Below are 20,437 nucleotides of genomic sequence, written 5' to 3' on the forward strand. Positions count from 1 at the left end.
TAGATTCACCTGAATTACATAGTATAATCTCTCAACTGAAACCCTCCACCTGCGTCCTTGACCCAATACCAACAAGGTTTTTCAAAGAAGTATCTGGCGTGCTAATTGACAATATTCTTGACATAGTAAATTCGTCATTAGATACGGGGATCTTCCCAGACTGTCTTAAGACTGCTGTAGTTAAAAACCCTGCTCAAGAAAAATAATCTTGACCCCTCTGCTTTTGAAAATTTTAGACCCATCTCTGACCTGCCCTTTTTAAGTAAAATTTTAGAGAAGGCAGTCATTATGCAGTTAAATGACCACCTAAATAAACATGCTATTCTTGATAAATTTCAATCAGGTTTCAGAACAAATCACAGCACAGAAACTGCACTCGTTAAAGTAGTAAATGACTTGCAGGTAAATGCAGACAGAGGCCATTTATCTGTTCTCATCCTTTTAGATCTGAGTGCCGCATTTGACACCATTGATCATAATATTCTTAGAAATCGCCTTAGTCAATGGGTGGGCCTGTCTGGCAATGTCTTAAATTGGTTTGAATCCTACCTGGCAGGGAGAAAATTCTTTGTGAGTTGTGGTAATCACATCTCAAAGACACATGATATCCAATATGGTGTTCCACAAGGCTCTATCCTGGGTCCGCTGCTTTTCTCAATCTATATGCTTCCGTTAGGTCAGATTATCTCAGGTTACAACGTGAGCTACCATAGCTATGCTGATGACACACAGCTGTACTTATCAATAGCACCTGATGACTCCGACTCTTTCGATTCACTAACACAATGTCTTACTGGTATTTCTGAATGGATGAATAGTAATTTTCTCAAACTAAATAAAGAGAAAACTGAAATTTTAGTAATTGGCAATAATGGATTCAATGAGGTTATCAGAAATAAACTTGATGCATTAGGATTAACAGACGGAAGTAAAAAACTTAGGGGTAACTGTTGACTGTAATCTGAATTTTAAATCGCATATTCATCAGACCACTAGGACAGCAATTTTTCACTTAAGAAACATAGCAAAAAGTTAGACCTCTTATATCATTGAAAGATGCTGAGAAATTAATTCACGCTTTTGTTTTCAGTCGACTAGATTACTGTAACGCACTCCTCTCAGGACGAACCAAAAAATACATAAATCATTTGCAGAATGCAGCTGCTAGAATCCTAACTAGGAAAAAAAAATCCGAGCACATCTCTCCAGTTTTGATGTCACTACACTGGTTTCCTGTGTCATTCAGGATTGACTTTAAAATTCTGCTTATCTATACATATAAAGGAGAGTTGGGATCCGAGAGACTGTGTTTGTGCGTTTGTGGAGGGGTGGAGAGTTAAGGTGGGTGGGGGAGTCACGTGATCCTCTTCCCTCCCATTCACGTCATTTCATTCACTTCAATTCGCTCCGAGCTGAACTCCGCTGAGCTGAGTCTTGCCGTTCTTAGTCCTTTCTCCTTTACTGATTTACTGTTTAGTACACGCGGTACTTACATACTCACTCATAAAATCGGTGCAGGAAATGGGTATTGAAACTACCTTGGAAGACATGCAATCAACGAGGCGATTAAGCGGATCTCAAGGGAGGTCTTCTAGGTTGGAAAAAAAGCGCTTGGCTGCCAAAACCAGGCGATTAAACGAATCTAAAGAAGACAGGATTTCTAGATTGGAAAAAGCAAGAACAGCTACCCAAATCAGGCGGTTAAATGAATCTCAAGAACAAAGGACTTCTAGGTTGGAAAAACGATTGGCTGCCAAAGCCAGGCGGTTGAACGAAACTCACAAAGAAGCATCAATGCACCTATTCCCCTGGAATTGTAAGGAAAATTCAGCTTTTCAATATAACCCATCTACATTATACGACACCGACCCAGATGTGCTGATTGGTACTATGTCTGTAATATGTTCTCACTGTAAAGCCGTTACATGGAAAGGAGAGAGCTCAGGCATCTGCTGCAATAATGGTAAAGTCAAACTGGAACCATTGAGACATCCTCCAGAACCATTGAAAGGGCTTTTAATGGGCACAGATTCAAGATCAAAAATGTTTCTTTCCTGTATTAGAACTTACAATAATGCCTTTCAAATTACTTCCTTTGGTGCAAAAAGTATTGTATGTGAAGGTACTTTTATGCCTACTTTTAAAATTCAGGGTCAAGTTTACCACTTAATTGGTTCACTTCTTCCTGAAGGTAATGAACATCCACAATTTCTACAGTTGTACTTCATGGGCAATGACAGCGACAATATAGAAGCAACTTTAAGATGTAATATTTATCCAGGTCTTAACTTAGGTATTGTTCAAGATTTACAAAAGATGTTACATGTGGAAAACAATTACATTAACAGTTTCAAAACAGCGCTAGATCAGCATGTTCATAGAGAAAATAATGATTTCAGAGTTATTATTCGTGCAGAGAACATACCTATACAGCATCACAAGGGACGGTACAATGCACCTGTTAATAATGAAGTTGCTGTATTAATAGTGGGCCAGGATTTTACAAAGAGAGACATTATTTTGCATTTGAAAAGTGATCAACTTCAGCGAATATCTGAACTTCACAGATCTTACGATCCTCTTCAATATCCTCTAATGTTTCCGTATGGAGAAGATGGTTACCATATTAATGTATTACAATGTAACTCAACAAAAACAGTTTCAGCAATGACTTTCTATAGGTATCGTATCATGGTTAGAGAAAATGAAACAAATTACTTGCATTATTTTCGTCAAATATACAACCAATATTTAGTTGATATGTATGCAAAAATTGAATCAGAACGTCTTTCATTTATTCGCAATAACCAAAAGAAACTTAGGGTAGACGATTATATTCATCTGAAAGATGCAATACACAGTGATGGAAACATTGAATATGTGGATCAATTAGTTATTTTACCTTCATCTTTTACAGGATGTCCACGTTATATGCACGAAAAAACTCAGGATGCCATGACGTATGTCAGGAAATTTGGCAGACCAGATTTGTTTATTACTTTCACAACTAATCCAAAATGGCCAGAAATAACTGACACGTTATTACAGGGCCAACAAGCTCATGATAGACATGACATTATTAGTAGAATTTTTCATTTAAAAGTTAAAAGACTAATTAATTTGTTAACAAAACGAAAAATCTTTGGCACATGTACCTGCTATATGTATTCCATTGAGTGGCAGAAACGAGGCTTGCCTCATGTACACATTCTCCTGTGGTTGGAACAAAAAATTACTCCTAATCAGATAGACTTAATCATCAGTGCAGAATTCCCTGACAAACATCAAGATCCATTACTATTTTCTATCATCAAATCTAATATGGTTCATGGACCATGCGGCTCACTAAATCCTAAATCTCCTTGCATGAAAAATGACAAGTGCACTAAGAGATATCCTAGGTCTTTTGTAAGTCACACAATAACCGGACAAGATGGGTATCCTACATACAAAAGACGATCTCCTGAAGAGGGAGGATCAGTTGTTGAAATTAAGATAGGTGGAATAGAAATCACTGATGACAATCATTGGGTAGTACCATATTGTCCTCTTTTATGCAAGACTTTTAACGTTCACATTAACGTTGAGTTTTGCAATTCTGTTAAGTCAATTAAATACATTTGTAAATATGTAAACAAAGGTACAGATCAAGCAACATTTGCTATTGTTAACAAAGAAAATGACGAACTGTACCAGTATCAATCAGGGCGTTACATAAGTTCTTCTGAAGCTGTGTGGAGGATTTTATCTTTCCCAATTCATGAGAGATATCCTCCTGTGACACATTTGGCAGTTCACCTAGAAAAGGGTCAGCGTGTTTACTTTACGACTACCAATGTTTTACAACGTATTATTGAACCACCTATTACCACACTTACAGCATTTTTCGAATTATGTTTGAAAGATGATTTTGCTAAAACTTTATTATACAACGAAATACCAAGTTACTATACATGGAACAGGAAAACATTTCAAAGAAGAAAACAAGGGTCGCCAGTACAAGGATTTCCAGATATTAGAAAAACCAATGCTGTTGGTCGTGTGTATAATGTTCATCCTAATAATACAGTGTTATTATTTACGTCTCCTGCTACACAATGTTAGAGGGCCCACGTCGTTCAGGCACATACGACATGTTGCTGGACAAGAATATCCTACTTTCCAAGCAGCATGTCGCGCTTTAGGCCTCTTAGAAGATGACTCGCGTTGGGACACCACTCTTGAACAAGCTTCTCTGTCAGATTCACCAAATATGTTAAGGGATTTGTTTGTAGTAATGTTGGGTTTTTGTAATCTATCAGATCCGTTCAGTATATGGGTAAAACATCGCAACAGTTTAACAGAAGACATTTATCGTCGAGAACAAAGACTGTTTCCTGATCTTAACATCACATACAATGACATTATGTATAATGAAGTATTAATAATGTTACAACACAAATTACAGTCTGTGTCTGGAAAAACTCTTCAGGATTATGGTCTTCCCGCACCACACCTTCATACTAGCACTTCCTTTCGTACCAAGTATACTACACAAACAACATATGATATTCACAGGCTTCTATTTTATGTACAAGAAAATGAAAACCTTTTAGTGAGCGATCAGAAAAGAGCTTATGATGAAATATTGGAAAGTGTACATAAGAGTCACGGAAAAATATTTTTTCTTGATTCACCAGGAGGCACAGGTAAAACATTCTTAATTAATTTAATATTGGCTAAAATCAGGTCAGACGGTAAAGTTGCAATAGCTGTAGCGTCCTCAGGCATAGCTGCCACGTTATTGGAGGGGGGGAAAACTGCTCATTCAGCTTTCAAGTTGCCTTTAAACCTAACTTACAATGAAGCTCCTGTCTGTAATGTGAAGAAAGGGACTCTTCTAGCTCAAGTTTTACAAGACTGTGTGATTATCATTTGGGATGAGTGTACTATGTCCCACAAAGCAGCAATAGAAGCTTTGAACAGAACGCTTCAGGACATAAGGAATAATGAAAATGTAATGGGTGGAGTCACTGTTCTCTTTTCAGGAGATTTCAGACAAACTCTTCCAGTTATTCCAAGAGGTACACGGGCCGATGAAGTCAGAGCATTGCTAAAGTCATCATTTCTTTGGAGTTGTATTCACACATTGACTCTTACCATTAATATGAGAGTTCTATTACACTGTGACACTTCAGCAGATGCTTTTTCAAAATTGCTTCTAGCAATAGGCAACGGAGAAATAAAAGAGACTTCAAATGGAAACATTGACATTCCAAATGATCTTGCGAACTTAGTCAACACCGTTGAAGAACTGACAGAAAGACTTTACCCCAATGTTATAAATTTACAGGAAAAAAGTGATGCATGGTTATGTGAAAGAGCTCTCCTGTCGCCTACAAACAATAGCGCTGATGAGATAAATAACTATGTGCTGCAAAAATTGCCCGGTGATAAAAAATCTTACTTTTCTATCGATTCTGTTTTAGATGGTAAAGAAACAGTTCATTATCCTATTGAGTTTTTGAATTCCCTTAATCCTCCTGGAATGGCTCCTAATAAATTGTTCCTTAAAGTTGGTGTACCAGTAATTTTATTGCGGAATTTAAATTCTCTGAAACTATGTAACGGTACACGCTTGAGAGTAATAGCATTGCAATCAAACATTATTGAGGCCTCAATACTAACTGGCTGTGCAAAAGGTGAAAAAGTGTTTATTCCTCGAATTCCAATGATCTCTAGCAATGACTATCCGTTTCAATTTAAAAGACTGCAATTCCCTATAAAACTTTGTTTTGCATTAACAATAAACAAAGCTCAAGGTCAAACTTTCTCTCTTGCAGGTATTGATTTACGCACTTCTTGCTTTTCACATGGCCAGCTTTATGTAGCATGTTCACGAATTAGTCATAGGGAAAATGTATATATTTTGGCTCCAGGAGGACAAACCAAAAATGTTGTATACAAAGAAGCTCTATAAGTCCAATGTAGGTACATAATTATTCCAACTACAGCGACTACAGCGAAGCGCACCAGGTCTGCTAGTGGTTTATAAAGCCTTAAATAATCGCGCTCCATCTTATATATCGGAATGTCTGACACCCTATATTACAATACAATACAATACAGTTTATTTTTGTATAGCCCAAAATCACACAGGAAGTGCCGCAATGGGCTTTAACAGGCCCTGCCTTTTGACAGCCCCCCAGCCTTGACTCTCTGAGAAGACAAGGAAAAACTCCCAATAAAAACCTTGTAGGGAAAAATGGAAGAAACCTCGGGAAAGGCAGTTCAAAGAGAGACCCCTTTCCAGGTAGGTTGGGCGTGCAGTAGGTGTCAAAAGTAGGGGTCAATACAATACAATATACACAACAGAACAATTCCTTAAGACAGCATAATAAAAATTTTAGAATTACGGTTTAACAGTAGATGATATGACATAATTAGGTTTGGATATTTTTAGAGTCCTGGAGACCTCATCCATCTAGCTGCATCTCCATTTGGCCATGCCACGGCTGAAACATTGCTCCAATGAAAGGACCCCTCTTTCCCATGATTCCTGTGATCCTCCATCAGGGATGACTTTACCATAGGCAGGCAAACAACTTGGCAGGTGGGCCGTGGCACCAATGGCCACATTTGGGTACCGAGAAAAGAAACAGAATAGGTGAGGGTTAGTATTCAAATATAATTATCATGTTACTTATGTTATAGTGCTAATGACTAACAACAGAGATGCAGTATGTACAGTTAATCAGCAGCTCTAGTCAGGATATGCTAAACTGAAGTAGTGAGTCTTCAGCCGGGATTTAAAGGCTGAGACCGAGGGGGCATCTCTTATGGAAGCAGGAAGACCATTCCACAGTTTAGGGGCCCTGTAACTAAAAGCTCGACCTCCCACTGTTATTTTATTAATCCTTGGAATCCTAAGCAGACCGGCATCTTGAGATCTTAATGTGCTCAGGTTTGTAAGTCATGATAAGTTCAGACAAGTAAGCGGACCTTGGCCATTTAATGCTTTATATGTTAAAAGGAGGATTTTGAAATCTGCCCTAAATTTAACTGGGAGCCAGTGTAAAGATTTAAGAACTGGGGTTATGTGTTCATATTTTCTTGTTCTTGTAATAATTCTTGCAGCGCATTTTGGATTAACTGGAGGCTGTATAGAGAACAGTTTGAACAGCCAGTGAACACCGCATTGCAGTAGTCAATCCTACTAGAGATAAATGCATGAATTAATTTCTCACAATCCTGTTTATTTAGAAAGCGCTTAATTTCCTAATATTTTTAAGATGGAAAAACATGTTTTGGACGACTTTGTAATATGCTTTAAATGACATGCTAGAGTCAAAGATAACTCCTAGATTGCGGGCTGATTCAGTAAAATTAATTGGGATTCCAACTGAGTTAAATGACGACAAAATATTGCTGTGATCAGCGTCATTCCCTCCAACAATTAACATCTCTGTTTTATCTGTATTTAAAGACAAGTAGTTCTCATTCATCCATTCCTTTAATTCACTAACACAACTAATTAAAGACAACATCGGAGAAACTTCATTTGATTTAAATGAAAGGTATAACTGGGTGTCATCTGCATACGAGTGAAAATTAACATTATGTTTCCTAATGAGAGATCCCAGTGGAAGCATGTAAAGTGAAAACAGTAAAGGTCCCAGTACTGAGCCCTGCGGACACCATATTGAACTTCTGTGTATAATGATGGAGTACTGTCAGCACATTTCTGTACATACTGGAATCGATTTGATAAATAAGAACTGAACCAAGCGAGCACGGGCCTGTAAGCCCAACATCGTTTTCTAGCCTGTGCAGTAAAATAGAATGGTCAATGGTGTCAAATGCTGCACTTAAGTCCAACAACATAATTACAGTGGAATTTCCTTCATCAGAGGATATCAGAATGTCATTTACAACCCGTGTTAGTGCCGTTTCTGTACTATGACCAGTGCGAAAGCCAGACTGGAATTTCTCAAATAAATTGTAATGCGTAAGGTGTGACTGAAGCTGACTGGCGACTACTTTCTCTAGTATTTTAGAGAGAAATGGTAAATTTGAAATAGGCCTATAGTTATTTAGTATGTGTGGGTCTAGGTCTGACTTTTTAAGTAAAGGTTTAATGACTGACACTTTTAGTGCATCAGGTACTGTGCCATGCAATAATGAACTATTGATAATGTTAGAATAGGTGCTACAAGAACATCCATTGCACTTTTTACTAGTTTTGTTGGCACTGGATCTAGGGAACAAGTAGTGGGCTTCATTTTCGAAATTAAAGTTAAGACTTCCTGCTCAGTTACAGGATTAAAATTATTAAAGTGCTGAATGCAATTTGAGGCAGGGTCTGCTAAGCTAGTATTTGGTTTGTACTGTGATGCTGAGATCTGGGATCTTATATTTTTAATTTTCTCATTGAAGAAGTTCATAAAGTCTGTACTGCTAATATCTGTTGGTATTTTGCACTGTTGATCTGAATTCCCATTTGTTAATTTAGCCACTGCTCTAAAAAGTACCCTAGGATTTTTATTATTGCTATCTATTAATGTAGAATAGTATTCTGAGCGAGCTTTAAAGAGGGCCTTTTTATATTTATTAACACTCTCTGTCCATGCAATTTGAAAGACATGTAGCTTTGTTGTTCTCCATCTGCGCTCCAGTTTTCGACACTCTAATTTAAGAGCTCGAGTGTTTTCATTAAACCAGGGAGAGTTTCTATGTGCTTTGATCACTTTTGTTTTAGGGGAGCCACTGTGTCCAGAGCATCTCTCAAGGTCACATTATAATGTGATGTTAGCTGATCTAAATTGTTTTCCACGTTTACATTTGATGTTAACTGATCTAAATGGTTTTCCACAATTACACTCGACTTACTCAAGGTATCTATAAATTTTGAAGCAGAATTACAATCTAGATGTCGCACTGTCTTTGTTTTAATCTGCGAGTGCGCTGGCATGGGCAGAACTAAATCAAACGTAATTAAGAAGTGATCGGAAATAACTACATTTAATGGAGTAATATTTAAATTTTGAATTTCAACTTTGTAAGTTATAATTAAATCTAATGTATGGTTATGATTATGAGTTGGACCTTTGACAATCTGACAAAATCCTACTGAATTTAACAAATAAGTAAAACATTTGCTAAAAGTGTCAGTTTCCACATCAATGTGTACATTAAAATCCCCATCAGAACTACGTGATCATAATTTATAGCCAAATCAGACAGAAGGTTGCTAAATTCAGTCATGAACAATGAATATGGCCCTGGTGGTCTGTAGACTAGCACTATAATTGTGTTGGAATCTGTTTTCATATTTAAAATGAATGCCTCAAAGGATGTAAAGTTGCCTAAATTTTTAGGAGTGATTTGCATTTTGTTACAATGAATTATTCCAAGGCCTCCTCCTCGACCAGAATCTCTAGACTTATGAAGGAACGAGTATCCATCTGGTGACGCCTCAGCTAGGGAACAGTGTCACATTTACTAAGCCAGGTTTCAGTAAGAAGACACAGATCAGATTTTGTACTTAATATATATCATTTACCAAAACAGCTTTAGTGCCAAGAGAGCGAATGTTCAATAAACAGCATTTAAAACTGCATGGTTCTTTCTGAACTGCTGATATATTTTTTGTTTTAATTTGAATTAAATTTCTATTACAGATGCCCCTGGTGGAGTGTCTGGTTTTATCCCTTGGTCTAATTATACACCTTATTTTTTGGTTATCAATTAATTTATGGTTTGTTTCAAGACTAAATTTACTGGATGCCCCACAACAGGGATTATGGGTAACAGCTTCAGGAAAATAACAGGTGGGATAAACAACAGCCTGTGATTTAAGATCACATGACTGCGGCCTGGATGGTGCTCTAATCAGTCAACCAGGCAGTTTTGCTGCCATATTTTGGGATAATACCTAAGATCCCCTCCAGTTAGGATGAAGACCATCTCTTCTGAAAAATCCAGGCCTTTCCCAAAAATCATCCCAATTGTTCACAAATGCTATGCTTTTATTTGCACACCAGGTTTCTAGCCAGCAGTGAAAGGAATGCAATCTGCTATAAATCACATCCCCTCTATACAATCTTGGTAAGGGACCAGATACAATTAAATTCCGACATTTTGTTTTAGCTTTGGTGCATAGAGATGAATGTTCGCTTTAATACCTCAGATTGCTGTAAATAAATATCATTAGTGCCGACATGCAGCAATAAGGTAGATACTTCATCGTCGGCAACACGGTCCAATGCGGCCTTTATGCCAGAAATCTTGGCCCCTGCAAGGCACTTAACATTAACTGCTGGTTTAACATAGTTTGGAATTCTAACATTCCGCACTATGGAATCGCCAATTATGAGCACTTTATTATTCTCAGTTTCCACAGGCGCGCTGCGGAGAGCTGAGAACCTGTTCTGGGTCCGAATTGGTGACCTGGGTGCTGGGGGACTAAATTTTGGATTCTTAGACCCCCGTCTTACTGTTACCCACTCGCCCTGTGGCTGAATTGGTGCTGCTGATTTCGGCCTCGCACTGACTACAGTGGGACCTGGAGAGACTGAAGCCGAATCAGATGTAGCCGAATTGTCTAAACAAACCGAGTCGATCCAATTTTCGGTTTGCCTAATCGCTATCAGATTCCTAACGCGGTCCTCCAATTCGCGTATTTTCCCGACCAACTCTAAATTAACTAAACATTTTTGGCAGGTGAAGCTATCTGCAGTGTCGGCCGGATTCCAAATTGTAACCTTAGATCTTCAAATGAGTGTCTCCTTAGAATTCCAAAAGCTAAACTTAAAAGAAGTGGTGAGGTGGCCTTCTGCTGTTACGCACCTAAAATCTGGAATAGCCTGCCAATAGGAATTTGCCAGGCTAATACAGTGGAGCACTTTAAAACACTGCTGAAAACACATTACTTTAACATGGCCTTTTTATAACTTCACTTTAACTTAATACTGATACTCTGTATGTTCAATTCATCAAAATAACTATTCATAGTGGCTCTAAAATCCGTACTGACCCCAACTCTCTCTTCTGTTTCTTTTTCCGGTTTCTTTGTGGTGGCGGCCTGCGCCACCACCACCTACTCAAAGCATCATGATGCACCAACATTGATGGACTGAAAGCCAGAAGTCTACGTGACCATCATCATCAGGTCCTTCCATGAAAACCCTAAATACAAAGAGGACTGATTGATTTATGTTAGGTAGATTGCCCAGAGGGGACTGAGCGGTCTCGTGGTCTGGAACCCCTACAGATTTTATTTTTTTTCTCCAGCCGTCTGGAGTTTTTTTTTTTCTGTCCACCCTGGCCATCGGACCTTACTTATTCTATGTTATTTAATGTTGATTTATTTTTATTTTTTATTGTGTCTTCTATTTTTCTATTCTTCATTTTGTAAAGCACTTTGAGCTACATTTTTTCTTGTATGAAAATGTGCTATATAAATAAATGTTGTTGTTGTTGTATATGTGTAGTGTGAAGGAAGAATAGGTAAGTGTAAAGATGTAAGCAGCCCTGAAGTGAGAAAATTTCAGCATGAATGGATCAGAAATAAGAAACCTTATGGAGTTTTGCTACACAATAGTGCCTCAGTTGTATCATGAAGGTTCACCTTTCATAATGAATGTATCCAGCTTTGGTCCCGTGGTCTGAAACAAACTGTTTATAACAGGGTCTAAGAGAACCTGACAGTAGCACATGGGTAAAAGTAAATCAACTAAGAGTGGAACCAAAAAGAAGCATATTACAATGCATATTATAGTTCTAAAGTATAGTACCTTGGAAGTCAATAGTCACCAAATGTTGCAATCATGTTAGAAAAAACAAGTTAAATGAATAGAAATATTTGCTCATCTGATGAATCCCAGTTCCCTTTTATTAATGAAAATGAGATGACACATATTTATTGAGAATATCAATAAGTTTATAACTCCATTTGGGTAGGAATCCACTCCCATCTAATTTTCAGCAACCATGAAAGCAACTGTCAGAAAAGCAGCTCCTATCCAGACAAAATACATTAGGTGTGCATACTGATACATCTTTTTCAAGAACACTGTTGTATTAACCTCCAATCTGTTACTCAGCCTCTGTTTGTTGCTTTTGTGTAAAACTTGTACTAAAATAATTTTTTTTTGGCAATTATGCAGTTGTAAAGTGCCAAACTCTCTAATAAAGTTTTGTTGTTGTTGTAATATTTTTGAGGGAGAAAACAAGGAATATTGCTCTGGCCGGCATCATTGATGGCATATATTGAGTCGTTGAGTGATGGTCTGCATTACCTTCCACATCTCGCTGGCATTTATGGCCATTGGCATTACAGTGTTATGGTAGAGGTGAATTTTAGTCCCTTGATCAGTCAACACTGTTGAACAAAGTCTATTTAGACACTAAAATAATGCCATTGTCTGGCTAATCCATCACCATGCACTTCATGAGAGTCTGTTGTCACGGTGACAGTGCTGCCTAAATAGGTGAACTCTGTCACCTCGTTGACCATCTTGCCTCCTACCATGATGCACAGCTTAATAGTTCAGTGAACTTTCATGACTTTAATCAAAGGCCAATTTTGGTCATTTTGTGTTTCAATCATGTACTCAAAGCATTTAGAGTCAGTTATATATCAGCTATTTTGCCACTTCATTCATGAAGTCCAGGTTGATTAGTTGAGTATATTCGGCCTAAAGTACACTTCCCTGTCTGCTAATCATGGCTCTGTTCATGTCAAAATCAATGGCAAGGTTGAACAGAAATGACAAGAAAATATATACATGCCACACCAGTACTGATGACAAAGTAATCTGTAAATCCTTCTTCTGTCTTCACACAGTATGTCAGGTAATATAATATAAACATTGATGAAGCACTGAGGGATGCTGTAGTGCTACTTAATCTTCCACATTGATTCCCGATGGATAAAATGCTTTTTGAATATTGACGAAGTTGATCAGTAACAGTTTTAGGTACTCAATTATTGTTATATAGTGTTTCATAGGAAAACCATTTGCATGCAGCAGGATCAGCCTTGATGGAAATGGTCTTGTTCTTTGCATAGCAGCACGTCCAACCATCTTTTGGAGTCACTGCAGCAGCACCAAAAAGACCTTCCCAGGCTCAGAAAGAAGTGTGATCCCCTGCCAGTTGCTACAAATGCTGACATCACCTTCCTCTGGGATCTTGATGATTATGCCTTTAATTACACTCTGTTTGCATTATTGCCATCTGCTTGCACTTGCTACATAGTTTCACCAAGGCTTCTTCCAAAGGAGAAACACCATGCACATATGATTATATCACTAATTAATCAATATCTTTCAGAGAGGGCTAGGTATACCTAATAGAAGAAACATTTAATACTTATATTCCATTCATGCATTTGTTCCCTTAGAACTGTGTAGTATATAAAATGTGAGATGTGGCTGGCTTGTCATCCCGGCCAATACCCCCAGGCTGCCAGATTTAGCCTTCCCTGCAGTATGGAGGTGCCCCGAAGACCAGCAGGGAATCATGGACGCTGTTGTTTTTATCCTCCGCCCTGCTGGATACCTCAGGGGCCGCAAGAGGGTACTGCAGGGAAGAAAAGAACTTTTACCTGACCCGGAAGTGATTAAGGATCACATGGACTGGGGATTGAGAACACTTCCGGGTCAGGGAATATAAAAGGACTGTGGGAGTTCCCAGACGGCGAGCTGAGCTGGGTGGAAGGGTGGCAACGCATCTGGGAGCTGGAGGATTGTTTATTGATTGTATTGGTGTGATTTATGAGTATAGTGGTGGAGAGTGTGCTTTGTGCACTGTGGAGATTTAATAAAGTCAACATTTAGACTTTAACCTGGTGTTTGGAGTTGTGGACAGGGGTTCAAGGGAGCGAGAGCGCCCCCTATCTACCACAAAAATTAGACTTTCCTTTAAAACAATGTCTGCAGAATGTGATAATACTTTAAATTCACTTTTATTCAAAACATTGCATTTAGAGTTTACAAATATATTTAGTTTACATTGACATTTTGTTAAGAGACTTTTTTTATAGCTCACGTTCTATGACTGTGCCAGTCACATTATTCAGGTTAGTCAGTACTTCAGCATGCGAGCAATGGTACGAGAATGTAGTCAGACTTCTTTTTTTGGGCACATACACCATCAGATCTAAACTTCATTACATTTCGCTTACAGAAGTGTCTATAGCTGCAGGTGGAAGCTGCCGTTGCACTTTTCATAACTGAGCTTTTCCTGAATGAGGAGTGGCATTGCACATGTACTTTGTCAGCATGCCTATGTCGATCGAACACAATATGCTCTGCAGTCTACTTGTGACTTCACGCTGTAGGAAGATAAGTAAATAAGTATAGGTAAACAACATTCAATGTGGTGTTTATATAAGTAACATATAAATGTTTTTCATATAAAGACCATCAAGAAACATAATCAAAAACGGAACTTTGCACAATACCTTGGAGAGCTCTGTAAGCCCTTCTGTTTCATTGAAGGAAATGTGTGTGGCATATTGATCAGCAGGATGACCTGTTGCTGCATCCAAATAGTGCCATCTTTCGCCTTTATGCCTGGTGGAGCTGCATTGTTCTTATGTGTGAGTGGATGTTTCTTGCGGGGAGGGCTTCTGCTCTCTTTCTCCGATGTAGAACCCTCATCCTCATCTGAGTTCACCTCTGTTATAACACATCTTTATTTGAAAACAGCAGTATCAGATCAGGGGGGAGTGTGAAAGTGACTGAGAGAATAAAATTGAATAATAAAAAAAAAACCTGCACTAATCTGTACAAGTACCATAAATTTACAGACTGTTACAGACTCAAATCAAATGTGTGTTTTTATTGTATAATAGTAACAATAAGAGCAGCTAACTACTCAAAATAGTAATTTTGGGAAGTGGCCAGAATCAAAACTGCAACCTCTTGACTATGAGTCAACAGTTCTTACTGCTGTACCACCCAAGTAGTTGTGTCAGCATTGTACCCTGACCTGATTTCTTTTTCTTCAGTTATATTGTTGAATAAAACCGCACTTGTTTTGTTATACATGTACCTTTTGTGAAAGTGTTTATTTGATATTTGGACTTTAGTCTTCACACATTATACACTTTATGTCAAAATTTTGTCATTAGTACTATAACAGGAAAAATTTTTGTTTTAGGAATGGGTTTAATATTTTTTGCATTTGTCTTATTTCCTGTTATCCTACATTTTCCTATATTGTTGTAGACACAGAACACACAAGAAATGCATGTGTTCCCAATAACAATATATTATTTACCCTCTACAACTCCAGGCACCTCATACCGAGATAAACAAGACCTGAGCTGGGAGAACTTTTTGCCCGAGTTAAGCTGCAGTGGTGGGGGAATGAGATAGGAGGCTGCTTGCTGTTGGTGCTAATTGACACATTTACAAAATAAAAGATGCTAATGGAGAGGTGCGAAGGAATTTAAGGTGGCCCGGGATAACAAGTTTTAGTAGGCTTTAGGGATTCTAGTGTTAAATCAAAGACAGTGAAATATAGTCAAAACTGTAGCAAGAAGGTGAACATTCAGGAGTCACATACAAAAAACATACCATCACAAAAATTACAGAGTTGAAACCATACCATACTCTGAATCTAGACATGAAACCATACTATAATCTGAAGACAAGGGTGTCCATAAAATCTAGACACAAGACTGCTGCCGAGGCCAAACCAAGAAATTCTGTGCATTAAAAGATTGCATAACTGTTGGATCCAGAATCTTGGACAACAAACTGATTGCCACATGTGATTTTAAAACCAAGTACCCATAAAGTGGCACACAGTGCCTTCAGGGAGGCACTGCCTAGCAAGAGTGTAGCGCATCATAAACACACTTAAAAATAAACAATCATAAATGTTTAACTACTTCATATGTAAAATATTAATACAAAGCACTCATGTATTAATACTCCCTGAGGTTCAAGCTTTTCTATGACCCATAATAAAGCAGCTTCCTATTAGCTGACCATACTCATTCACCAAAGCATTCTATGTATAAAGAATGTTAAAGGGAGTATCGAGGTCCCTAAAGTTAAGTTCCTCACTGTAGTATTTTCTACTGCAGTCAACAAAATCACAAATCAGGTGTAGAAAAAATGAAATACAACTATTTCGAAATTCATAGCACATGTCCTTTTCGGAAAGGGGAATAAACATAGGCAGAAGGACACTACTATGTCTATCACCGTCTGTTTCCTGATTTTTAACTAAATTTCCTTGTGTTACAGTCACTCTACTATATAGCCATTGTATCACCCTAAACTTTTTTCCACAGCCCCAACCTGAAATGTGGCCTTCATGTGAATTAAGTGGCTAATCACTGAGGCACGTCCAGGCCAAGCCCTAGAATCACTTCTAGGATCAGGGACAGCCTTGATTCACTAAAGAGTCAACACATTACAGCTCTCTTTAGTGGCCCCCAGTGCCCCTACAATGCTGAGGTCTGAGGAGCCCTTGAAGCTCCAGGCCTCCATTTGCTTATAAACTGCCTGCCTTCCTAATTAAGTGGCATGGTCTCATTTATCACACACAGGAACTTCAGGGGGATCATTAACAGCCTTGATGGGAAGCACTCCTCTCAGGCACCACCTCACACTATGCAAGTTGCTTGGATTTATTGCAAACCCATTCACTCACTCCAAACCCTTAGAATGATGAAGCTCTAAAAGAGAATACATTCTAAATGTAAAAATAAAGTTGGAAGCAGAGGAACTGCACATAAATGCTAAACGTTTCAGGATGTATCATAAGGTAATAAAACAATTGATTGGCCTGGAGGCTATTTAAATGCAGCATATATGTAACATAAATCAAGATTTCTTAAAATATTCTAAAATTAAACGAAATAGATTGCTTTGAATAATCGGAAATAAAACTGTGTCTTTTCAACATTTGCTTTTTACTGTCTTGCTGCTTGTATTGAAATTTTAAATAGACTTGCACATGGGGTTTACAGATTAATATTTACCCTGTCTTATAAGGCTCAGTGCAGAAAATCACAGACATACAATTTTAGAAAATTAGATAAAAAATAACAGACACATTTCATAGTTTCTAATTTTCTGACCTGCCTTTATAGGCTGCATTGAAATTTTCTGCTTGCGAGTTCCATCATATTTCCAAATGCTACATTTCAATTTATTTTGACTGAAACTTTCTCTCACTGTAGTTGTACATTCTTTTCAGCAAGAAGTCACTTCACAGCATGTGAATTATTCTCTATCCAATAATCTACAGAAGTGTATCAAATTTAAATGGAAACTGCAGACCACCTATAGTAAGCTGTAGCAGCACTAATGTATATTTGCATAGTTGAGTGGCCATCCGCTGCGAGGTTTTAAATCAGTGCCTTTTTGCTTTAAAGACTTTTTCATCCACCTCCACAAAGTATAAATCTTAAATACATCAACCTGTTTCAGGGGCATCCCTGCTTCAGTTCTAAATTTAATCAAAAATAAAGTGACTATTAATCAAAACTGTTGCTTAAAGTCATCTTTAAGAATGACTTGTTCTAGTTCATCAAAAGCATAGGGAGTAGGTGGTTCTGTTCTTTAAATAATTCTGGTTTATTCTGTTGAGGGCTTTTGCTCAATTTTTTTGCTCAAATATAAAAATGAAAATGGCCTTTAAAGCATTGAATTCTATAATAATGTTTAGTATGTAAGTAATATTTGAGGGAGCTTGTACGTAAGTGGCCCTCAGAATAGAATATTTGATGGCACTTCATATTCTAAGCATCTCAATATGGAAATAAAGATCATTGTTAGTAATTTATAGACACAGTTGTTCAGGGAAAGTGCCCTTATGTTCAACAAGTAGCACAAGGTTTCTTGCTTAACACTACAGTGATTAAATCATTATAGAACTGAGCTTGACATAATCCTTATGTATATAATTATCCCAAATTGATTATGCAGCACAGTTACTTGAGATTACACAAAATCCTTTCTTATAAAATAGGCTTCACTTAATTTCAGAACTATACTTTCATATAAGCTAGTACGCATTATTATAATGTACATTTTTATCTTCCGAAGTTCATTAACACATTTAGGATAAAAGTAACGTAGTTTCAAATGTCCTATTCAGGCTCCAGTCACTGACCTTCTTTTATAAAAGAAAAAAAAAATTTTGGATGCCAAGTACTCTAGAGATTTGAATGTGTGGCTGTACATTCTTTGCACAATGGTCAATTGCTGAAGAACTGCACAGCTCTGCCCATTCAATGGACACTGAAAAGAAAGGTCATATCCAATAGACAAGTTAGTCTCTGCAGAGCAGAAGCTGACATGAAAACAATTTCAAGGGAAGATTAATGAAGAACTATTGAAAAAGATAAATCTTTGCTTAGAGCACTGGCAACTCCATGAAACATACTGTATGTTTTAGATACGAAGAAGAATCATAAACACTAAGAACCCTACATTTGTGTTGGACATGTAGAAAAGAGATCTGGAAAAAAGAAAATTTGATGTTTGAACACACACTTTGGCCAGGCAGCTGAACATATTTTTATAGCATTGCAGTCATGCTCATACAAGCATTTTCATATGTTTTGGACATTTGTTAAGTGTTACAGTATTGAATAATTAATAAATGGGAATATGTACAATCTGCATTTAATATGTATTGAACCCTCTAGTATTTGATTTTTAAGCACTCTCAGTATGACCACTGGGAACAAAACAATACATCTCACATACACACATATAAACTATACATATGTATAAGTAAAATAATAATAATAATAATAATAATTCATTTTATTTATATAGCATCTTTCCCATGCTCAAGGCACTTCACAGAGTCTCATAAAGAGACAGCAGGTATACCTCACATTGGATACAAATGTTTCCTGAATACAACACTAAACAGATGGATACAGGATATACAAAGCATGTAACAGAATAAAAGACAATAAATCAGAGTAAAATATTAAATTCAATATTAAAAAAAGCCTAGCAAATGATATCATTTGTGATATAACACACACACAAATTATACTGAGCATCTGGACAGAGAGGAAGACTGAAAAGGAGGAACTGCGTAAGCTGATCTGAGTAATTTAGGGCGCTATACAGCTAAAGGCCCTGTCACCCATAGAGTGCAGGTTAGTGTGGGGGTACAACAAGATTGCCAGAATCAGAAGACCTTTTTTGGCAAACATGAGTATAGTGATGGTGAAGGTCAGTGATGTAGTCTGGTGCAAGGCTATTTAAAGTTTTGTAGGTTAATAACAGAATTTTACTTTCAATCCTGTGAGACACAGGGAGTGAGTGGAGGTGAAGCAGGATGGGTATCATGTGCTCGCTGTTGCTGGTCCATGTTAGGACTCTTGCAGCAGAGTTTTGAATCAACTGGAGCTGGGATATAAGATTGGAAGCAAAGCTACAATAATCAGTATGGGGTGTGATAAAAGCATGTACAAGTTTCTCAGCATTAGAAAAGGACAGGAATGAGCGAACATGGGATATATTACAGAGGTCAAAGTAAGAATGTTTCTTTATGTGGTTTATGTGAGTGGAATAAGAAAGGAAATAATCAAAAATGACACCAAGATTCCTTGCATTAGAAGAAGGTCTGATAAGATCACCATTAAGAGTAACTGAGAAAGAGCTCATTTTCTTAAGTTGTGCTTTAGTGCCAATTTGTAGGAGTTCAGTTTTGTTGCAATTTAATTTTAAAGAGTTCTGCTCCACCCAGGTTTTAATTTCACTGAGGCAAGTTGTGAGATGAGAAAGTTCTGATGAAGTTTCACTTTTAACAATGAAATAAAGTTGAGCATCATCTGCATAAAAATGATAACCAAGTTCATAGCCATGAATGAAATGGCCAAGGAGAAGCAAATAGATACAGAAGAAAAGAGGGCCGTGGACAGAGCCCTGAGTAACTCCTTGTGTGACTGGGTCTGAGCTGGATCTGCTATTGCAAAGATTAACAAACTCTTGCCTGTCAGTCAGATAGGACTTAAACCACTGGAGGGCAGTGCCAGAGATACCCAGCTTGCTCTCCATTCTGGACAGTAGAATGTCATGTCCTACAGTTTCAAATGTTCCGGAACAGAATTAATATGCCGGTTTGTCCACAGTCTGTGACCATAAGTAAATCATTGGTTATCCAGAGAAGAACAATTGTACAGCTGTGCTGTGCTTTGAAACCAGAATAAAAGGGTTACATCAAATTATTAGAACTTAAGTAATTGGTGAGGTGGGGGGCTACAACACACTCAAGAACTTTTGAAAGAAAAGGTAAGTGAGAAATAGACTGAAAATTGTTAAGATTGTCAACATCAAGACCAGTCTTTTTTAATGTAACTTGCACAAATTCATGCAGTCCAATTCAGGGTCATAGGGAAGCAAAGCCAATCTTTGCAGCATCTGCTACAATCCCATTCATCACAAGTCCCACTTGTCCCCACAAC

The 20,437-nt window shown here is 37.6% G+C and overlaps 1 protein-coding gene across 1 annotated transcript in view; it reads left to right on the forward strand.

Annotated features, from left to right (window-relative positions):
- Nucleotides 1-1,890: 1,890 nt before the first annotated feature.
- The window catches only part of LOC120524463, a 29,822-nt gene continuing 11,275 nt past the window's right edge, over nucleotides 1,891-20,437 (forward strand). The window contains exons 1-2 of the mRNA XM_039746313.1: nucleotides 1,891-3,847; nucleotides 4,302-5,822. Coding sequence (XP_039602247.1) covers nucleotides 1,891-3,847; nucleotides 4,302-5,822 — 3,478 coding nt within the window. The remainder of the gene's footprint in view (nucleotides 3,848-4,301; nucleotides 5,823-20,437) is intronic.

Source organism: Polypterus senegalus, chromosome 2, assembly GCF_016835505.1.
Source record: "Polypterus senegalus isolate Bchr_013 chromosome 2, ASM1683550v1, whole genome shotgun sequence".
Lineage (NCBI taxonomy): Eukaryota > Metazoa > Chordata > Cladistia > Polypteriformes > Polypteridae > Polypterus > Polypterus senegalus.